At 34.6% G+C, this 17,585-nt stretch overlaps 4 protein-coding genes across 7 annotated transcripts; 1 reads left to right on the plus strand and 3 right to left on the minus strand.

Moving 5' to 3' along the window:
- Nucleotides 1-2,405: 2,405 nt before the first annotated feature.
- Nucleotides 2,406-3,404, plus strand: LOC129888014 (agamous-like MADS-box protein AGL19). Its single transcript, XM_055963271.1, has one exon. The coding sequence runs from the start codon at nucleotides 2,406-2,408 to the stop codon at nucleotides 3,402-3,404; it is 999 nt and encodes a 332-aa protein (XP_055819246.1).
- A 481-nt stretch (nucleotides 3,405-3,885) lies between these two features.
- On the minus strand, nucleotides 3,886-6,664 carry LOC129888015 (YTH domain-containing protein ECT3-like). The gene is made up of 7 exons (XM_055963272.1): nucleotides 6,605-6,664; nucleotides 6,387-6,461; nucleotides 6,172-6,304; nucleotides 5,723-5,931; nucleotides 5,371-5,583; nucleotides 4,996-5,166; nucleotides 3,886-4,285 (listed from the first exon to the last, which is right to left on the minus strand). Exons 1-6 carry the CDS (start codon nucleotides 6,662-6,664, stop codon nucleotides 5,050-5,052), a joined length of 807 nt encoding a protein of 268 aa, XP_055819247.1. The 3' UTR covers nucleotides 3,886-4,285; nucleotides 4,996-5,049.
- Nucleotides 6,081-8,776, minus strand: LOC129885895 (putative pentatricopeptide repeat-containing protein At5g52630). 2 transcript variants are annotated; one of them, XR_008766153.1, is made up of 3 exons: nucleotides 6,783-8,776; nucleotides 6,387-6,436; nucleotides 6,282-6,304 (listed from the first exon to the last, which is right to left on the minus strand). XR_008766153.1 is itself a non-coding variant. In XM_055960366.1 (2 exons), exon 1 carries the CDS (start codon nucleotides 8,581-8,583, stop codon nucleotides 6,790-6,792), a length of 1,794 nt encoding a protein of 597 aa, XP_055816341.1. In that variant the 5' UTR covers nucleotides 8,584-8,776; the 3' UTR covers nucleotides 6,081-6,304; nucleotides 6,783-6,789. The 2 variants fall into 2 exon arrangements, 1 of the variants encoding a protein (XP_055816341.1); XM_055960366.1 differs by lacking the exon at nucleotides 6,387-6,436 and having other exon boundaries at nucleotides 6,081-6,304.
- A 927-nt stretch (nucleotides 8,777-9,703) lies between these two features.
- Nucleotides 9,704-17,099, minus strand: LOC129885897 (YTH domain-containing protein ECT1-like). Of its 3 annotated transcripts, none has more exons than XM_055960368.1 (10): nucleotides 16,961-17,099; nucleotides 15,755-15,810; nucleotides 14,975-15,030; nucleotides 14,341-14,485; nucleotides 13,380-13,429; nucleotides 12,896-13,297; nucleotides 12,172-12,681; nucleotides 11,820-12,032; nucleotides 11,447-11,617; nucleotides 9,704-10,135 (listed from the first exon to the last, which is right to left on the minus strand). In XM_055960368.1, the coding sequence occupies exons 2-10, from the start codon at nucleotides 15,780-15,782 to the stop codon at nucleotides 10,004-10,006; spliced, it is 1,707 nt and encodes a 568-aa protein (XP_055816343.1). In that variant the 5' UTR covers nucleotides 15,783-15,810; nucleotides 16,961-17,099; the 3' UTR covers nucleotides 9,704-10,003. The 3 variants fall into 3 exon arrangements, with proteins under 3 accessions (XP_055816343.1, XP_055816344.1, XP_055816342.1); XM_055960369.1 differs by having other exon boundaries at nucleotides 14,386-14,485; nucleotides 14,975-15,036; XM_055960367.1 differs by having other exon boundaries at nucleotides 14,975-15,036.
- Between the last annotated feature and the right edge of the window lie 486 nt (nucleotides 17,100-17,585).

Consider the following 17,585-nt stretch of genomic DNA (forward strand, 5'->3'; position numbering starts at 1 on the left):
TTTTTTAAAATTTTCGTAAAATAATTCCCGTTTGTCCATTAAAAGAATATTTAAATATATTTTGATGAAAAAAATCAAATTAAATTTTACAATTTAGTATGATATATCAACTTTTGAAGAAATGTTTGAAAATTTATGTCCAAACATAACTATGAGATTTAAACCCTTTACCTTAATTTTGGAAAACAAAAAAATATCAATTGAACCTCCCCACAGCCAACATATTGTAATTATAATTGTGATTTAATTAAAAAAAATTGTAATTTTAAAAGATCATGAATGGACATAATATTTATTTAAATAGAAAGTTATAGAAGGCATGATTAGGGCACAAAATTATTAGATAGTTGTGTTATTTGATTGTAGTTATTACACTAAATATATATTATTGTTGTGAGTGAACATAATCCATATTTTGAAAAATAAAAGATCCTACCATACTTAATGAGAAGATTTTATGGTAGGGGTGAGGGTGCAAAGATGGGAGAACTAATCCAAACAAAATTAGCTAATCTATCGAAAAGGAAACTATAATCAACCAAAATCAATTAATCAATTGATTTTCTTAGATTCTTTTGATTTACTACAAAATCTAAAGAAAAATACATTATGTAGTTATTTTTTAAAAGTTATATAGCTCTAACATTGGTTATTTATACTTATTAAAATAGAACATTTAATAACCACGGAGATTAGGTGGGTAATACAATTCATAGAATTAACTGGTACTTCTTTTTTATTTTATAAAAAACATGTACTATATATTTATGGTAATTTTCCGATAATTTTGACCAAAAAGGGTTTGTGAGCAAACAAGAATCTAAGAAAATCAATTAGTTCAATACAAAATTAAAGTTTTACATGCTCTTTCCTTTTAAAATTTCTTTTTTTTAACATAGCTTTAATTGATTTACGTAAAAAAAATAATCCTTTTCTCTCTTTTATAAAAAGTTGAAAGAATTTATTTATTTATTTTCCTTTGTTCTTTGAAGCCATATTTGAAAAACAAACTCCAAAAGGTACTTTCTTCAATTACTTCTTCATCTTCCAATAATAGTTACTATGATTTGCCTTCATGATTATATTTTTTTTTTCTTCAAATTTGTGTTCCTAAACCGTGAAACATATTTCACTTTCTTATAATTGATAGAGGAACTCAAACTCCATGTCTATGTAGAGAAATTTATAGTATATAAACGTGAAATAACATCTTAAAGGCATATGACATGGAAAAAGTTATTTTGAGTTAAAAAAAAATGTCAGTCATTTGTTGTAATATAATATCTTGGCTGTAGTTCTCAAAAATATTACTAGTATATTAACTTTAAATAGTTTATTTTAAAATTTAAAAATATCAGATAAAGTTTTATAATCATTTTACTAAAAACTTTTAAAAAATTGGAAAGACAAGTTAATGTCAAAACTATATACAAGGAAATATTGAATATTTTTAAATATAAATTATGGTCTAAATCAAAGAGTCTCAATAAAATTTGTGGCCTGAGCTAAAATTCTAATAAAATGACTCAAGTATATACGTAGTTCAACAATAATAATATATCTGGTGTAATTTCATAGAGGATTTGATAAAGGTCAATACACCAAAAATATTATTCCAACAAGAAACATTTAACAACTACGGAGATGCATAAATCTGTTGACAATAGCTGGGTAATACAATTCCTAACATTAATTGGTATTTTTTTTCCTTTAAAAAAGTTGTACTATGTATTTATGGTAATTTTTCAATAATTTTGACCAAAAAAGATTTATGAGCAAGCAAGAATCTAAGAAAATCAATTAGTGGAATACAAAATTAAATTTTTACATGTTCTTTCCTTTTAAAATTACTTTTTTTAAAATATAGTTTTAATTGATTTACTTTTTAAAAAAAATCTTTTCTCCCTTTTATAAAACGTTGAAAGAAGTTATTAATTTTCCATCTTTGAAGCCATATTTGAAAATCAAACTCCAAAAGGTACTTTCTCCAATTACTTCTTCCTCTTCCAATAATATTTACTATGATTTGCTTTCATGGTTATATTGTGTTTTTTTTTTCAAATTTGTGTTCCTAAACTGGTAGAGGAACTCAAACTCCATTTCTAATTAGAGAAATTTACAGTACATAAACATGAAATAACATCTTATAGTTTGTTTATGGATAATATTCTGTTTTTTGATTTTCAAACAATATTTTTTTTATCTTGAAATTTTTGTTTATCGTGCTAAATCAAGTAGTAGTAATGCACCTCATACACTTCATATATTTGACTATACATATTATATTAATTTGAGGTTGTTATAGAAATTCACACGTATAAATTTTGAATTTGACTCTAGAGTATTTGAAAATAATATAGTTATTATTTTTTAGTATTTTGTTTAATTTGTCGTAGATCAACGAGATGGGGCGTGCAAAACTGAAGATGGAACTAATAACCAAAGAGAAATCAAGGAATGCAACATTCAAGAAAAGGAAAGAAGGTTTATTGAAAAAGTTATATGAATTCACTACTCTTTGCAATGTCAATGGACTTATGATTATGTATGGGCCTAAACAAGCCAATGGATCTGACTCTAACCCTGAGATTTGGACAAATAGCAGTGGCAATAGTATAACAACTAAAAGCTTACAAGAACAAGAGATTCAGAATCTCATCGAAGAGTATAAAAAGGAGAATAGTTTGCAATCTGGTAGTACTAAAACCTTTGGATTGTCTGATTATTTCGTTGATCGAAACAAGAAAGTTGAGGAAGAGTTTATCAAGTTGAGAAAGATGAACATGGAAAAAAAATACCCATGTTGGCTAGAGTTTATGGATCAGTTATCTGAGTTTAAGTTGAGGGAATTTTTAACTTTGTTGGATGACAAAGTTGAAAACGTCAAGTCTAGAATTAATTTGCTTAAAGGGAATTTTTCTAGTGATTATTTGATGGAAGGAGAAATGATTGATTTGGCAGGAGGACAAGCAACAAGATTAAGCCAGTTGACTCATTACAATGATAATAATGTAATGGTTCAAGGAGGAATGGAATTTGGAGATTATAATCATCGTGAACAATTGCAAGCTCCAACTTATCCTTACTGTAATTCCATCGTTAATCATCAAGAAATGATGATGTTAATGATGAATGAGAATGATTGGCAGTATAATAATAATGGTGCATCATCATCCTCTGGAGGCATTGGCGCCAATAATATGAGGTGTGCATTGATGAAGTATGAAACTATGATGACTCATAACATGATGGGAGGTAATAATCAATTGACATACGCAGCTCCAACAATTCTGCAGCCAACTCCATGCATGATGATGTCAAATGCTATGCCCCAAATGCAACAGTCTTGGAGAGATAACGAGCCAGATGAGAAAGCAAAATTTTCTCCTTACATGAGAAAGTAGTCGTAGAAGATTGAATTTTTGTTTTTTGGTATGAATTTGATCTTCCTTCAACTTTAAAAGTCGAGAAAGGAACCATTTCTTCTAACTTTTTATTTGGTTATATAGGATGTTACAGTATTTGTTTTTAGTCTTTTGAAGTAGGAGTGATCCTAAAGAGAAATCTTATTGTATTTTGAGGATTCAAAATAGGCTTGCCTTTTGTTTTAATTGTTGCGTTTTTAATGGAAGTTTGCATGCTACACATTAAATGTTTTCTTCCAAAATTTTGATTTTTACTGGTGTGTTCTCATTCCTTGTCACTTGAAACAATGTCAGATTGAAACTGCCAAACCAAAGATGTATACTCCGAAAAAGTTTGGATGCAGGATTCCAGAGTCATAATAATATGGTGACAAAATGGAAATATAATAGTAGAAGTTAATATTAAGCTCCATCATCAAAATAAAGTAAAGCTAGACTGGGAGATGGGGGTCAAACTTTTTCTTTAACATTATCAATACTGCAATAGTCTAAAACAAAAAAAGTAAAGATCTTTTGAGAGTAAACAAACAGTGCAAAGTCAATAGAAAAGAAACAAAGGCAAAACTAACAAAGTGACTAGTAAGAAAATGCCATCCCAAAAGCCCAGACAGCAGCGGGAGGAGTGTATGCCTATAAAGCTAATTAAACACAAAAAGAAGAAACAAGGACGCATTTTGATGCTTCAGAACTACCTAGTCATAAAATGCCTCTTGGAGGCAACCTATGATTCAGACACTACTTTTGAATGGCCTTGAATTAATTAATAGGTTTTTGAAGAGAGAAACTAGAGATGCAGTTGGATCAGCCGAGTTGGCCTTCAGCTCCTCCTCAAGTACCTTGTCTCCTCCTTTGAATTGCTTCTGCACCATATCAACATTAAATTATAACATATTTTGATTCCACTACAGATGTTGTCGAAACAATTCTTTCTACCAAGTGTGTTTTCAAACAGAAACAACTGAGACATGAAGTATCCAACTAAAGCTGCACCACAAAGTTGATTATCTAAACACACAAGAAGATGGAGAAACTCACAAGACTCAACTGGCATTCTTGAAAACACATCGTTCCATTATGTGTAAGTATACTAAAAGAGTGAGTTTTAAGTTTGATAGCTCGAAATCTGTAATAGTTGCATCAGTTGGCAGTATAGATTTTAGTCAATAACTGACATATTCTTCTAGAAGACACTAATTGATTATTTTTCAAATTTTTCTTTGGTCAGAAACGTTTCACAACTTACAATGCACAGCAGTAATGATTACTACCTGTGCACTTGATATCACAAACAATAATACTTTCGGTTGGAAGCCTTTTATAACAAACTCAAACTAGTGGAATAGGAGAATTTGATTTGTGAGTACTTTTAGAAATATCATTTTCTCATTCTAACAGTTTGATAAATTGTCTAATTTAAAGTGAAGAATAGCTACTATAACTTTTTTATGAAGTGTGTGGTACAAACATACACAAGTGTCCACAGCTTTTAAGGAAACATGAGGTATCTTAGCTAAAATGCAGAGCTGCATCACTTTTTGAAGATTATATAAATGCACGAGGAGAAACTCACAAGAGAATCAGCTTTCTCGAATACATCAGCTTGAATAGCTGGTTTTAAACTCCTTTAAGCCTTGAGAAATTTCTCACGCTTCTCATAGAAGTTGAAATCATCCAATATAGATGTCTTCTCTGAATAATTCTTAAGTATGTTAAGCATTTCCAAACCTTCCTTCAACCCAATCTGGAATGACAGCATCCTCATTAGATCTCTTAACTTATAATTAAGAATGAACACGGGAATTGAGAGGCGGGAACATATTTACAGAGAAAACAGTAACTTCAAACTAATATTCTGCCATTCCAATCAGAGGCATAGACTGAACTAAATATTAAAACACCTTGTATAGGAATAGCCAAAAATGGTAAAGCAAAAACTGAACTATACCTCCTGAGTATCTCTGCTATAGGTTACAGGTCTATTATCATTGTTTTCGAGGATGATGTGCCTGAACTGTGTGTTAGGGACATCTTTAACTATGTGCCACTTCAGTGGGAAGAACCCACTCCACTTATCAAGCTGCCAAAAGTCCATGTTTCTGTTGAAGTCAACCTGCCCAACCATCTCAGCTACACCTAAAAACTGTCCACTTCCATTAACCTGAAAAATCAAGAGAAAAAACTCGAACTTTTATACTGAGCATCTATGTAAGACACGTCCACGCCCACAAATGGAAAAATCAAGTTCAGGTGTAATAATTTCTCAGCAAAAGGAAAAAATACGAGACAGGATAACTTACAGAAAAGAAGAGGAACACTGGACAGCTTGAACCAGTACCAATTGCTTTAGCCTCAGCTTCAAGGAAGGCAGTGTCCAATTTCTTGTTTCCATTTGGAGTACTTGACCACACATCATATTTGACACACTTGTGAATATCATCTTCACTGTATGACTTGATGATGTAAAACTTTGCATTATCGAACAGATCTTGTTCACTGGATTGAAAGGCTGAGCTTGATGGACAGACGTTGGCGGATTTGACATCGCAGTAGATGGTCGACTCTTTGGGTTAAAAAGTATGGTCGAGTTTTTGCTTGAGAAAGAACTATTTGTTTTTGTGGAATTAAAACCATTTGACTTGACTGAACCATTTCGTCGAAAAGTTGATTTAACGTTCCCGGATTTGGGAGCAGCACCATTGGTGATATAAGCACAGTACGCCGAACCCCATGAATAACATGGCTGAACCATATGAGACAGGTTGCTGAAGATATCTAGACGATAGATAAGGCTGCTTCCCATCGCCTCCCACATATCCAGCACTGTAAGGATTATAGCCAGGCATATAGTAGAGAAGGGAGCCATTATCTGATTGAACACCCTGGTAATCAACAGATTGTGTTTAAGTTATCAGACAACAAAGCAATTTAAGATAACACACCCCTTATTGAAGTAAAATCTACCGCATTAAAGTAAGCTTGCTCATCTAATTGATTATAAGTCCCATTATATCCTGCAAAAAGCACATTCAATTTACACTATCATCCAACAGGTTTTTATAGTTAATTGCAAAGCAAGCACATACACATCTACAGATCAAACTTTGATGAAGGAGTAAAGACCAGAAGATAAAATTAAAAAGTCAAGCAAAGCCCAAAACTCTATCAAACCAAACTTATACAGTCCCATGATTGCATTCTTTGTTCCAGTAATAGTTCCGTCTATTTCTGCCAGAACGCATGGCACAGAACTTCACAGAAGTAATACACCAAATTCGTCAAAGTACTAATATAACACCAAGAAATCTACCATCATTCTAGTGTTTTAATGTAAAAGTAGCAGAAGGTAACAGTATTTACTGTTCAGTCACCAATAGTCACCACACGAGCATTTCCCATCCTCAAAGCGATGAAATCGATTGTTATCCCTCAGTATAATTACTTTTTTGGTGCACTTTGAAATTATCTTTATTGCATTGTGACAATCGCCACATACACGCAAGTTTTTCATAACTCTAATAGGCCTTTCGGGTGGAAAGGTGATAAGTGCAAAAGCAATGGCTAGTCTTTCACTGTGATGCCTGATAGTCTCACTCTTTTCCAGGCCACCAACCTGTTGCAACACATAATTTGTGTCCGCAACATACCCAGCTTGCTCCATGTAATCACCTAATTCATCCAACTTTTCATATATCTCCTTAGACTTTGAGTGAGACCTATCTCCAGCAGCAAATGTGTGTACTTTATTTCCCTCCTCAACCCAACTCAAACCAGTTTCCTTTTTCACACCTCTGTCTCTGAGCATCTTCCTAGCTTTGGCAGCCTCTTGATATCTACCAGCAGCAGCATATGCGTTGGACAGTAGCACATGTACGCCTGAGCTAACAGGACCTAACTCAAGGAGCCTGTCCGCCACATAAGCTGCCAATTCAGTGTTCCTGTGGATTCTACAGCCAGTCAACAAAGCTCCCCAAACAGATTCTGTTGGTTGCATTGGCATCTTCTCAATAACTTGAACTGCCTCTTGTAATTTTCCAGATCGGCCGAGACAGTCCACAAGGGAAGCATAATGTTGATCCCCTGGCTCAACTCCATGCTTCTTCATTAAATCAAAGTAAAATTTCCCTTCGGCAACCAGCCCAGCATGGCTACAAGCATATAGCACACATAAAAAGGTAATAAAATTTGGCTTCATTCCAATACCCTCCATTTCTTTAAACAAGCCAAATACCTTTTTTGTGTGCCCGTGCTGAGCACAAGCAATCAACATCGCATTCCACATCCCTAAATTCCTAACTTGAACCTCATTAAAAACACGATAAGCACCTTCAACAAGACCACACTTGGAGTACAATGATATCAGGGCACTCCCAATAAAGGTCGATGAATCATAGCTAGTTTTCAAGCACAAACCGTGTATTTGCTTCCCTAATTCAAGCAAGGTGGAATTCCCACACACCCGAATCACACTGGAAAAGGTAAAGTCATTGACATCCAAACCTTCACATAAAGCAAGCTTGAAAAGCCTCAAAGCTTCCTCATCCTCAGCCATTTGAGCATACCCATATATCATTCCACTCCAAGAAACCACATTTCTTTCAGGCATTTGATCAAACACTTTCCGAGCAATCTCAATCTCTCCGCATTTGGCATACATATCGACCACAGAACTCCCCACAAACACATCAGAGTGAAACCCAATTTTGAATGCAAAGCAATGAATGGATTGGCCAATACGATAATCAGAAAGAATCCCACAGGCTTTGGTTGCACAAGGGAAAATATGATCATCTGGCCTTACCCCATTATGCAACATTTCCCGAAAAAATTGTAAAGCAAGAATTGGTTGTTCATTTTGGGAAAGAGAAGAGATAACTGAACTCCAAGTAGTGGAAGACTTGAAATGGGTTTCATGGAAAACTAGTATGGAATCAATTGGGCGTTGGAGCTTTGAGTAGAAGTTGATTAAGTGGTGTGAAACAAGTGGGATTATTTGAATGCCTGATTTGATAATGTGAGCATGTAAAGCTAGCCCTTTTGGTAAGGACCTTGATTGGGTTAGGTACAAGAGATTGTTGCATATGGCTCTGTAAATGAGATTAAAATTGTGGATGTTTTGTGAAAGGTGCTGGGTTGTTTCTTGAACAACTGGGTAGTTCATCGCAATGCTTATATTGAAAGAGAGATGATGTGAGTTGTGACTATATATAGTTGTTCAATACCAAACTCATTTCTTTCAGTAAATTTACAGTAATAATCAATTGACATATGTAGCTCCAACAATTCTGTAGCCAACTCCATGCATGATGATGCCAAGTGCTATGCCCCAAATGCAACAATCTTTGGAGGGATAACGAGCGAGATGAGAAAGCAATTTTTTTATTATTATTTTTGGTAAATATACATGTTAAATGTATAAATACAGAATTTACATATACTCACCGTGTTAACATATTGACAAGCGAATATACAAACAAAAATATTCATAGCAAACGAAACTATATCTATGGAGAGTAATTAGGCAAACTAAAACTAAGGAGCATAATTAAGATACTTATAATAGTTATTTGTAAAATTTCAACGTACTGCATGGTTTATTAAGAAAAGAAGCGTTTGTCAACAGTAGAAATTTTAGGATGCATGGGGCAACTCGATTCTTGATTTCGCTGGAAATCTTCCTTCAGCTAACAACTTTCACACAGAACTGGCTTTATTTCATGGATTCCAACTAGCTTATCAGCGACATTATATGCCACTGGAAATTTAATCTGGACACAAAGTTGAGATAAAAGTGACTTAACATTTCTTACAAAGGTCTTCTGCATGACTGTACATCCTTGATCACTGAGCCCTTGGTGGAGCAAAACAAAGTGACAAATGACCTTGCAAAACACGGACGCACAGCCGTGGCCATTGGTTAATCCCCTTCTCTAAATGGCAATATGATCATGTAATAGATAGCGCTCCCTGTATTACCTTTCCTTAGATAATATGATAGAAATCCTTAGACCATAAGAAAAAAATTGGAAGGAAAAAGAAGCCTAACATCAATTGTTACTAGTGTTTCCTCCAATATCTGATATGGCCAATTTCCTAGTCACTTGAAACAATGCCGATTGAAACTGCCAAACCAAAGATGTATACTCCGGAAAAATTTGGATGCAGGATTCCAGAAATCCCCTCAGCCAGAGTCATAGTAATATGGTGACAAAGTGATAATATAATAGTAGAAGTTAATATTAAGCTCCATCATCAAAATAAAGTAAAGCTAGACTGGGAGATGGAGGTCAACTTTTTCTTTAACATTATCAATACTGCAATAATCTAAAACAAAAGTAGAGATCTTTTGAAAGTAAACAAACATTGCAAAGTCAATAGAAAAGAAACAGAACCCTTTTCTTTTCTTAAAGATGAGGCAAAACTAAGTGACTAGTAAGTAAATGCCATCCCAAAAGCCCAGACAGCAGCGGGAGGAGTGTATGCCTATAAAGCTAATTAAACACAAAAAGAAGAAACAAGGACTCATTTTGATGCTTCAGGACTACCTAGTCATAAAATGCCTCTTGGAGGCAACCTATGATTCAGACACTACTTTTGAATGGCCTTGAATTAATTGATAGGTTTTTGGTGAGAGAAACTAGAGATGCAGTTGGATCAGCAGAGTTGGTCTTCAGCTCCTCCTCAAGTACCTTGTCTCCTCCTTTGAATTGCTTCTGCACCATATCAACATTAAATTATAACATATTTTGATTTCACTACAAATGTTGTCGCAACAATTTTTTTCTTATTAAGTAAACAGAAATATCTGAGACATGAAGTATCCAATTAAAGCTGCACTAAAAAGTTGATTATCTAAACGCACAAGATGGAGAAACTCACAAGACTAGACTGGCATTCTTGAATACACATCGTTCCATTATGTGTAAGTATAATAAATGAGTGAGTTTTAAGTCTGATAGCTCGAAATCTGTAATAGTTGCATCAGTTCGCAGTATAGATTTTAGTCAATAACTGACATTTTCTTCTAGATGACACCTATTGATTACTTTACAAATTTTCTTTGGTCAGAAACGTTTTACAACTTACAAAGCACAGCAATAATGATAACTACCTAAGCACTTGATATCACAAAAAATAATTTTTTTGGTCGGAAACCTTTTATAACGCACTCAAAACTTGTGTAACGGGATAATTTGATTCATGAATACTTTTAGAAATATCATTTTCTCATTCTAACAGTTTGATGAAGTGTTTGGAGGAAAAAGTTACCAACCAAGATAGTGTTTCACTTGGTTGGTTGCCAGCAGAGCATGCTCCACACATGAGAAATTGAAAAAGAGAGGTTTCCATATTGCCTCTTGGTGCTCTCTCTGTAAATGAAACTGAGGAAACCAACAACCACCCGTTCCTCCATTGCAGAGTGAACACACAATTATGGAACCTTTTTCTGGGACTAACACATACAGAATGGATTATGACTGAGCATACAGCAGTTCTACATAGTTGCTGGATCAGTAGAGGGGGGGGGAGAAAATCTAAGAAAAAGTGATGGGAGTATAATACCATAATGCATTGGTGGTCTGTTTGGAAAGAAAGAAATAGCAGATGCTTTGAAAACAAGGCTAATTCAATAGAGAAAGTCAAATCTTGACTACTTTCAATTTTTGGTGCAAAGAAGAAGGGATAGAAGAAGCTGCTGCACAAATTTGGATTTTACAGGCACTTTGTAATCTATTAGTCTTTTTGTTTTCTCTTGTTGGGAACCAATTTTTGGACTTTGGAGGTCTCCAGCATATCCTTAATGCTGAGGAATACCACTTTTATCTTTCTCAAAAAAAAAAAAAAGTTTGATAAATTGTCTAATTTAAAGTGAAGAATAGCTACTATAACTTTTTTATGAAGTGTGTGGTACAAACATACACAAGTGTCCACAGCTTTTAAGGAAACATGAGGTATCTTGGCTAAAATGCAGAGCTGCATCACTTTTTGAAGATTATATAAATGCACAAGGAGGAGAAACTCACAAGAGAATCAGCTTTCTCGAATACATCAGCTTGAATAGCTGGTTTTGAACTCCTTTTAGCCTTGAGCAATTTCTCACGCTTCTCATAGAAGTTGAAATCATCCAATATAGATGTCTTCTCTGAATAACTCTTAAGTATGTTAAGCATTTCCAAACCTTCCTTCAACCCAATCTGGAATGACAGCATCCTCATTAGATCTCAACTTATAATTAAGAATCGACACGGGAATTGAGAGGTGGGAACATATTTACAGAGAAAACAGTAACTTCAAACTAATATTCTGCCATTCCAATCAGAGGCATAGACTGAACTAAATATTAAAACACCTTGTATAGGAATAGCCAAAAATGGTAAAGCAAAAACTGAACTATACCTCCTGAGTATCTCTGCTATAGGTTACAGGTCTATTATCATTGTTTTCGAGGATGATGTGCCTGAACTGTGTGTTAGGGACATCTTTAACTATGTGCCACTTCAGTGGGAAGAACCCACTCCACTTATCAAGCTGCCAAAAGTCCATGTTTCTGTTGAAGTCAACCTGCCCAACCATCTCAGCTACACCTAAAAACTGTCCACTTCCATTAACCTGAAAAATCAAGAGAAAAAACTCGAACTTTTATACTGAGCATCTATGTAAGACACGTCCACGCCCACAAATGGAAAAATCAAGTTCAGGTGTAATAATTTCTCAGCAAAAGGAAAAAATACGAGACAGGATAACTTACAGAAAAGAAGAGGAACACTGGACAGCTTGAACCAGTACCAATTGCTTTAGCCTCAGCTTCAAGGAAGGCAGTGTCCAATTTCTTGTTTCCATTTGGAGTACTTGACCACACATCATATTTGACACACTTGTGAATATCATCTTCACTGTATGACTTGATGATGTAAAACTTTGCATTATCGTACTGAGTCTTAAAATCCTCTTTGTTATACTTCTCCCTCTGAATAGTTGGCACAAGCTGATCCTCCTCAGCAGATGGTTTCGAAGGGACGCTTCTGCTGTTAGCGCGGGGGCCACGGGGTAACTCATTTGTTGCCTCAAACACACCATTTCTGGTAAAATTTCCCCGTGGTTTGACTCTGTAGTTCCCATTCCACATTCTACTGTTTGTTTGACAGTTGATGTTATCATAAGGCATGAAAAACCCTTGATTTTGACTGGTGTATGATGGATAGTCCCCAACCAGATGAAACCCCTTCATCAGGCCTCCGGACTGGACATCAGACTGACACTGCCAAGACAGGGATAAAACTTGTCAAGAGAAAAATGAGAGGAAACAAACTCTTTCAAAGTCATCACAAGATAAAACAGTAAAAAATAAAAACTTAAAAGAGCCCTTTTCCATCTAAAGTGAAAGAAGACATTTTAGCATAGATGTTCCCATTCAACATTAGCAAAGAAAGCCATCTATATAGCGTCAACCTTCAGAGGAAAATTAAACAGACCTTGTTCACTGGATTGAAAGGCTGAGCTTGATGGACAGACTTTGGCGGATTTGACATCGCAGTAGATGGTCGACTCTTTGGGTTAAAAAGTACCGCCGAGTTTTTGCTTGAGAAAGAACTATTTGTTTTTGTGGAATTAAAACCATTTGACTTAACTGAACCATTTCGTCCAAAAGTTGATTTAACGTTCCCGGATTTGGGAGCAGCACCATTGGTGATATCAGCACAGTACGCCGAACCCCATGAATAACATGGCATGGAATCTGAACCATATGAGACAGGTTGCTGAAGATATCCAGACGATAGATAGGGCTGCTTCCCATCACCTCCCACATATCCAGCACTGTAAGGATTATAGCCAGGCATATAGTAGAGAAGGGAACCATTATCTGATTGAACACCCTGACAATCAACAGATTGTGTTTAAGTTATCAGACAACAAAGCAATTTAAGATAACACACCCATTATTGAAGTAAAACCTACCGCATTAAAGTAAGCTTGCTCGTCTAACTGATTATAAGTCCCATTATATCCTGCAAAAAACAAATTCAAATTACACTATCATCCAACAAGTTATAGTTAATTGCAAGCAATCACATACATATCTACAGATCAAACTTTAATGAAGGAGTAAAGAAGCAGATAAAATAAAACAGTCAATCATGGCCCAAAACTCTATCAAACCACATCTATACTGTCCCACGATTGCATTCTTTGTTCCAGTAATAGTTCCGTCTACTTCTGCCAAATCCTCCTAGTCCTTTTTACATAAAATTCTTGGTAGCGTGGAGAACTACCTAATTCCTTACCCAGTATAAAGAGCTCAACACCCCTCCTCCCCCCACCCCCACTCCCACTCCCACCCCCACCCCCTAAAGCAGGGTTTCAATTGCTTGCTTTATATTTCTACTTCCATAAGCTTTATATTTACAATGAATAGACAAAACAATAATTTGAAAATATCAAATGTGCCACAATTCATAAACAAGTATCAAAGGATGTAGGAATATCCCTCTAAAGAGTATTAATAAAACATGTCCTTAAGATGTAGTTTATCATAAGTCAGCCCTAGTACAATGTAACAAACTTGGGCTGATATGCATTCTTCTCGGCATCTGTGGCAACTCTGTCTGAGAAGCTCATCACCCTCAAGTTTGCCTACTACTTCACAATTAATGGAATGACAAGAAAACAGCAATGTCTTACAATATTTAGCTCTATTTATATTACACAAACACACACTTCTCATAAAGTTAACAAGTTCCAACCAAGATTTTCCAATGCATTTATATAAGGAAAAGAATCATGTGGTGGCCATAATTAGTTTATGGCCAATAAAAAAAGTTGTGGCATATTTTTTTCTATGGTCTTTCTCCAACATGAGTTAAATAGGAGCTGGTCCGAAAAGTAAAGGAACAATGACAAAACCAATTTAGTATCTAACCTGGGTAGTAGTAATCGCAATAGCTAGTAGGTGGATAATAAGCACCTTGCTCTGCAGCTGGTGGTTGATGAATTTCACCCTTGATGCCAGTCACAGCTCCCAAAGAAGACACCGAGTCAGAAGCTTTTCCATCTTTTTTTGAAACCTGTACATGTTTGTGTTTTACTGAAAATCAGAAAAGGAAAAATGAAGGAAAATGTCTGAAGTACATAAAATGAAGCAATGAGTGCTAGCATAAAATGATGATAGCATGATAATAATAAATATTGGTAAGAGAGCAGATGAGTGCTCCAGCGTAAAAACAAGCTCTACTAGTGGGAAAAGAGAAGTCGCCAGACTACCTACTGTCTTCCCTAATCCTTGACTTCCATACTTTCATATCTAGGTCAAATACTTATCGGTGAGTTGAAGATGTGTCATGTCCTATGTAATCACCTCTCCTCAATTCTTTCTCGTTCTACCTCACCTCTCCTTAGACATATGAGGAACCTACATGCTATTTAGCAAAAATTAGTCACATACAGCAATCTTAATAACTATTTTTCCGGTAAAGTAACATATTTTTACATTCAACAATCTCAGGACCACAAATATAGCATGTCACAATAAGAGAAAGAAATGAGTTGCAGCATACCAAATCCTTCTCAATCAGTTTGGTAGAGGAGTCAGATTTCAGTCCTGGAGCAACAGCTTCAGCTTGAAAAAGTTAAGTCATGACAAAATAGTCAATAGTATAATAAATCTGAGTTCAAGACTTGACAAAACAACTAGGTACGTACAAAAAGAAGACATTTTCAACTTGAAAATCCAGATTCTACATAGGGTGAGATAAATTCAAGCAGCATTATAGTCTATTTTAAAACAAGCGTTTATAGTCTTATACACAGTAGACATTGGTTCATCACACATCTGATGCCAGCACATGCACCTAAATCTAGGGCAATAAATGTTTCCAATGATAGTATAATAATTTAGCATGTCCCTTTGCAATTTCAATCCCCACATGGGAACTTGAGTAGATAAAAAAGGAAGAAAATAAGAGATCAAAGCTGTTTACTCAAACCGCCTTTTTTATTTTAATCGGGGATCAAAGCTGTTTACTGAAAATACATTTTGAAGTGTTCGGATTTCATAGATTCCACTATGGAAACTGTGGTTGGACACATCTTTGAGAATGAAAATTCATATATTATTCCCAGTCGCTTCCCAACATTCTAAAATCTGCTCATTATCAAGAAAATCATACTGTGGAATAGTCCAGTCCTCAATTTCCAACCACATGACAGATAAAAAATTGGGACATTATACACATATTAAGAACCATGTCGCCAAAGATTTCAAGCATGTAATGAAGCAGCTAGAAAATGTATCAAACGACCCAAGAACATTGCAGACTCAAATATTAGCAGGATACGTTTTTCTATAATCTTTTCTCCAGCCATTATCAAGCTTCAAAACCCAATTCCTGACCTGCGACCAATTGACAAAATGCATAAGGTAAAAAGGTAACAGAAGCATTTGAGAAGAAATAATCATAAACAAATTCTTAATACTTAAAAAATGAGGTGAACAGTTTTAAGGAAACATAATTGAGAGCTTCAAAATCTTGATATTAAGAAAAAAATTCTACTAGAAAAGAAGAAAACAACCCGAACAACCATGCAGACACGAATATCCTTCAGAGCACTTTGAATTAAACACATGCCTTACAATAATATGTAGACAAAGACAGACAATAAAATTATTCCGGGCCATGAACTTGTAGATAACAGAACAGATTAAAAAAAAATCAAAAAACAAGAATTCATGCCTAAATATAAGGAAGAGAAAGATAGCCTATCAAATGTAATGTACAGAGAAAATAATGGCTTCCCTCACTTTATTATCCTAAATTACTAATAATTGACCAACAACGAAAAAGGGTGGACCTTATCTAGTTCCAAATGATTACCCCATAAAACAAGGGAAAAGAGAATATAGTCCCTCAATCTATACTAGTGTTTGTGCTTGACAACAACACAGAATATAGCAGCAAGCAAATAAGGGACAACAGATTCCAAAATAAAATCACACCATAAATAATAGGAAATTTCCTGGAAAGAAATATCATGCTATAAAATAGACTAAACTAGGGTTGAAAATGAATCACCTAGAAAAATAAATTGAACACAACACAACACAAAAGCTTCGTCCATTGCATGTAATTTTCAGAACATGTGTGCACATAGAAAAAGCTACCACAAAACTTTTTCACCCAAATACAGAGAAGAAAAAGAACTAAAATCTCAATAAAAATGAAAACCCATTTCAAATTTCAACCAACAGATGTATAACTGTCTGTGTATCCGTGTCAAAAACCCATGAAAGAAAAAAAAACCTTTTGCAGAAAATCATGTGAAACCCAAAAAAATCTTTCAAAGAAAAAAGGTTCAGATCTTTCTTTATCATTTATTTTTGTATGTTGCGTAAAAAGCCCAACCAAAAAAACACCTTTTCCCCTTAAAATCATATGAAACTAACAAAACCCAGATAAAATCTTCAACAAAAACAAACGTTAGAGATCTTTACAATATACAAAAAACAAATCAAGAAAATCAAGAAAACAAAGAAAAAAACTCACCTTATATAAGAAAATAAACAAAACCACCGATCCGGGTAACTGGAAAACCGCTATTAATGGAGAGAAGCGGTTTCCCTGTAGAGAAGGTTTTTGAGGGAAACGAAAGAGGAAGAATGAAGAGAGGACTGCGTGAGTGTATAATAGGAGGCGTGGAGTGTAAAGGTACTGTGACTAAAACCCTTAATTTTGATCTAACGGCTCATATTGGTTTCTTGATTTGGTGTCAACTGATCTCAGCCGTATATCTTATAGTCAATGACTGGTACTGAAGATTCTTTTTCTTTTTTTTTCAATTTGAATAATGGACGAGCACTATTTAGAAGAGTCCAGTAGTTTATTTAATTCTTTATAACAAAAAAAAAAAACTATTTTTTCTGTATTATTGAATTAGATATTTTAGAAAATTAAATTGGGTTCGGGATATTTGTTGAAAATATTAGGTTTGATTGTTAGTGGTAGTTGACATCTTTGTTTTTTCCCCTAAAATAAAAAAATTGGCTTTAATGAGAAAGCGGAATTGGCTTTGATTGTATTTGCATTAAGAATGAAAACTTGACATGTAATTTCAAACATTCTTCATTATGCAATGCCATTTTTTGATAAATATCTCTATATATAGAATAGA

This window comes from Solanum dulcamara, chromosome 4 (assembly GCF_947179165.1).
Source record: "Solanum dulcamara chromosome 4, daSolDulc1.2, whole genome shotgun sequence".
NCBI classification, from domain to species: domain Eukaryota; kingdom Viridiplantae; phylum Streptophyta; class Magnoliopsida; order Solanales; family Solanaceae; genus Solanum; species Solanum dulcamara.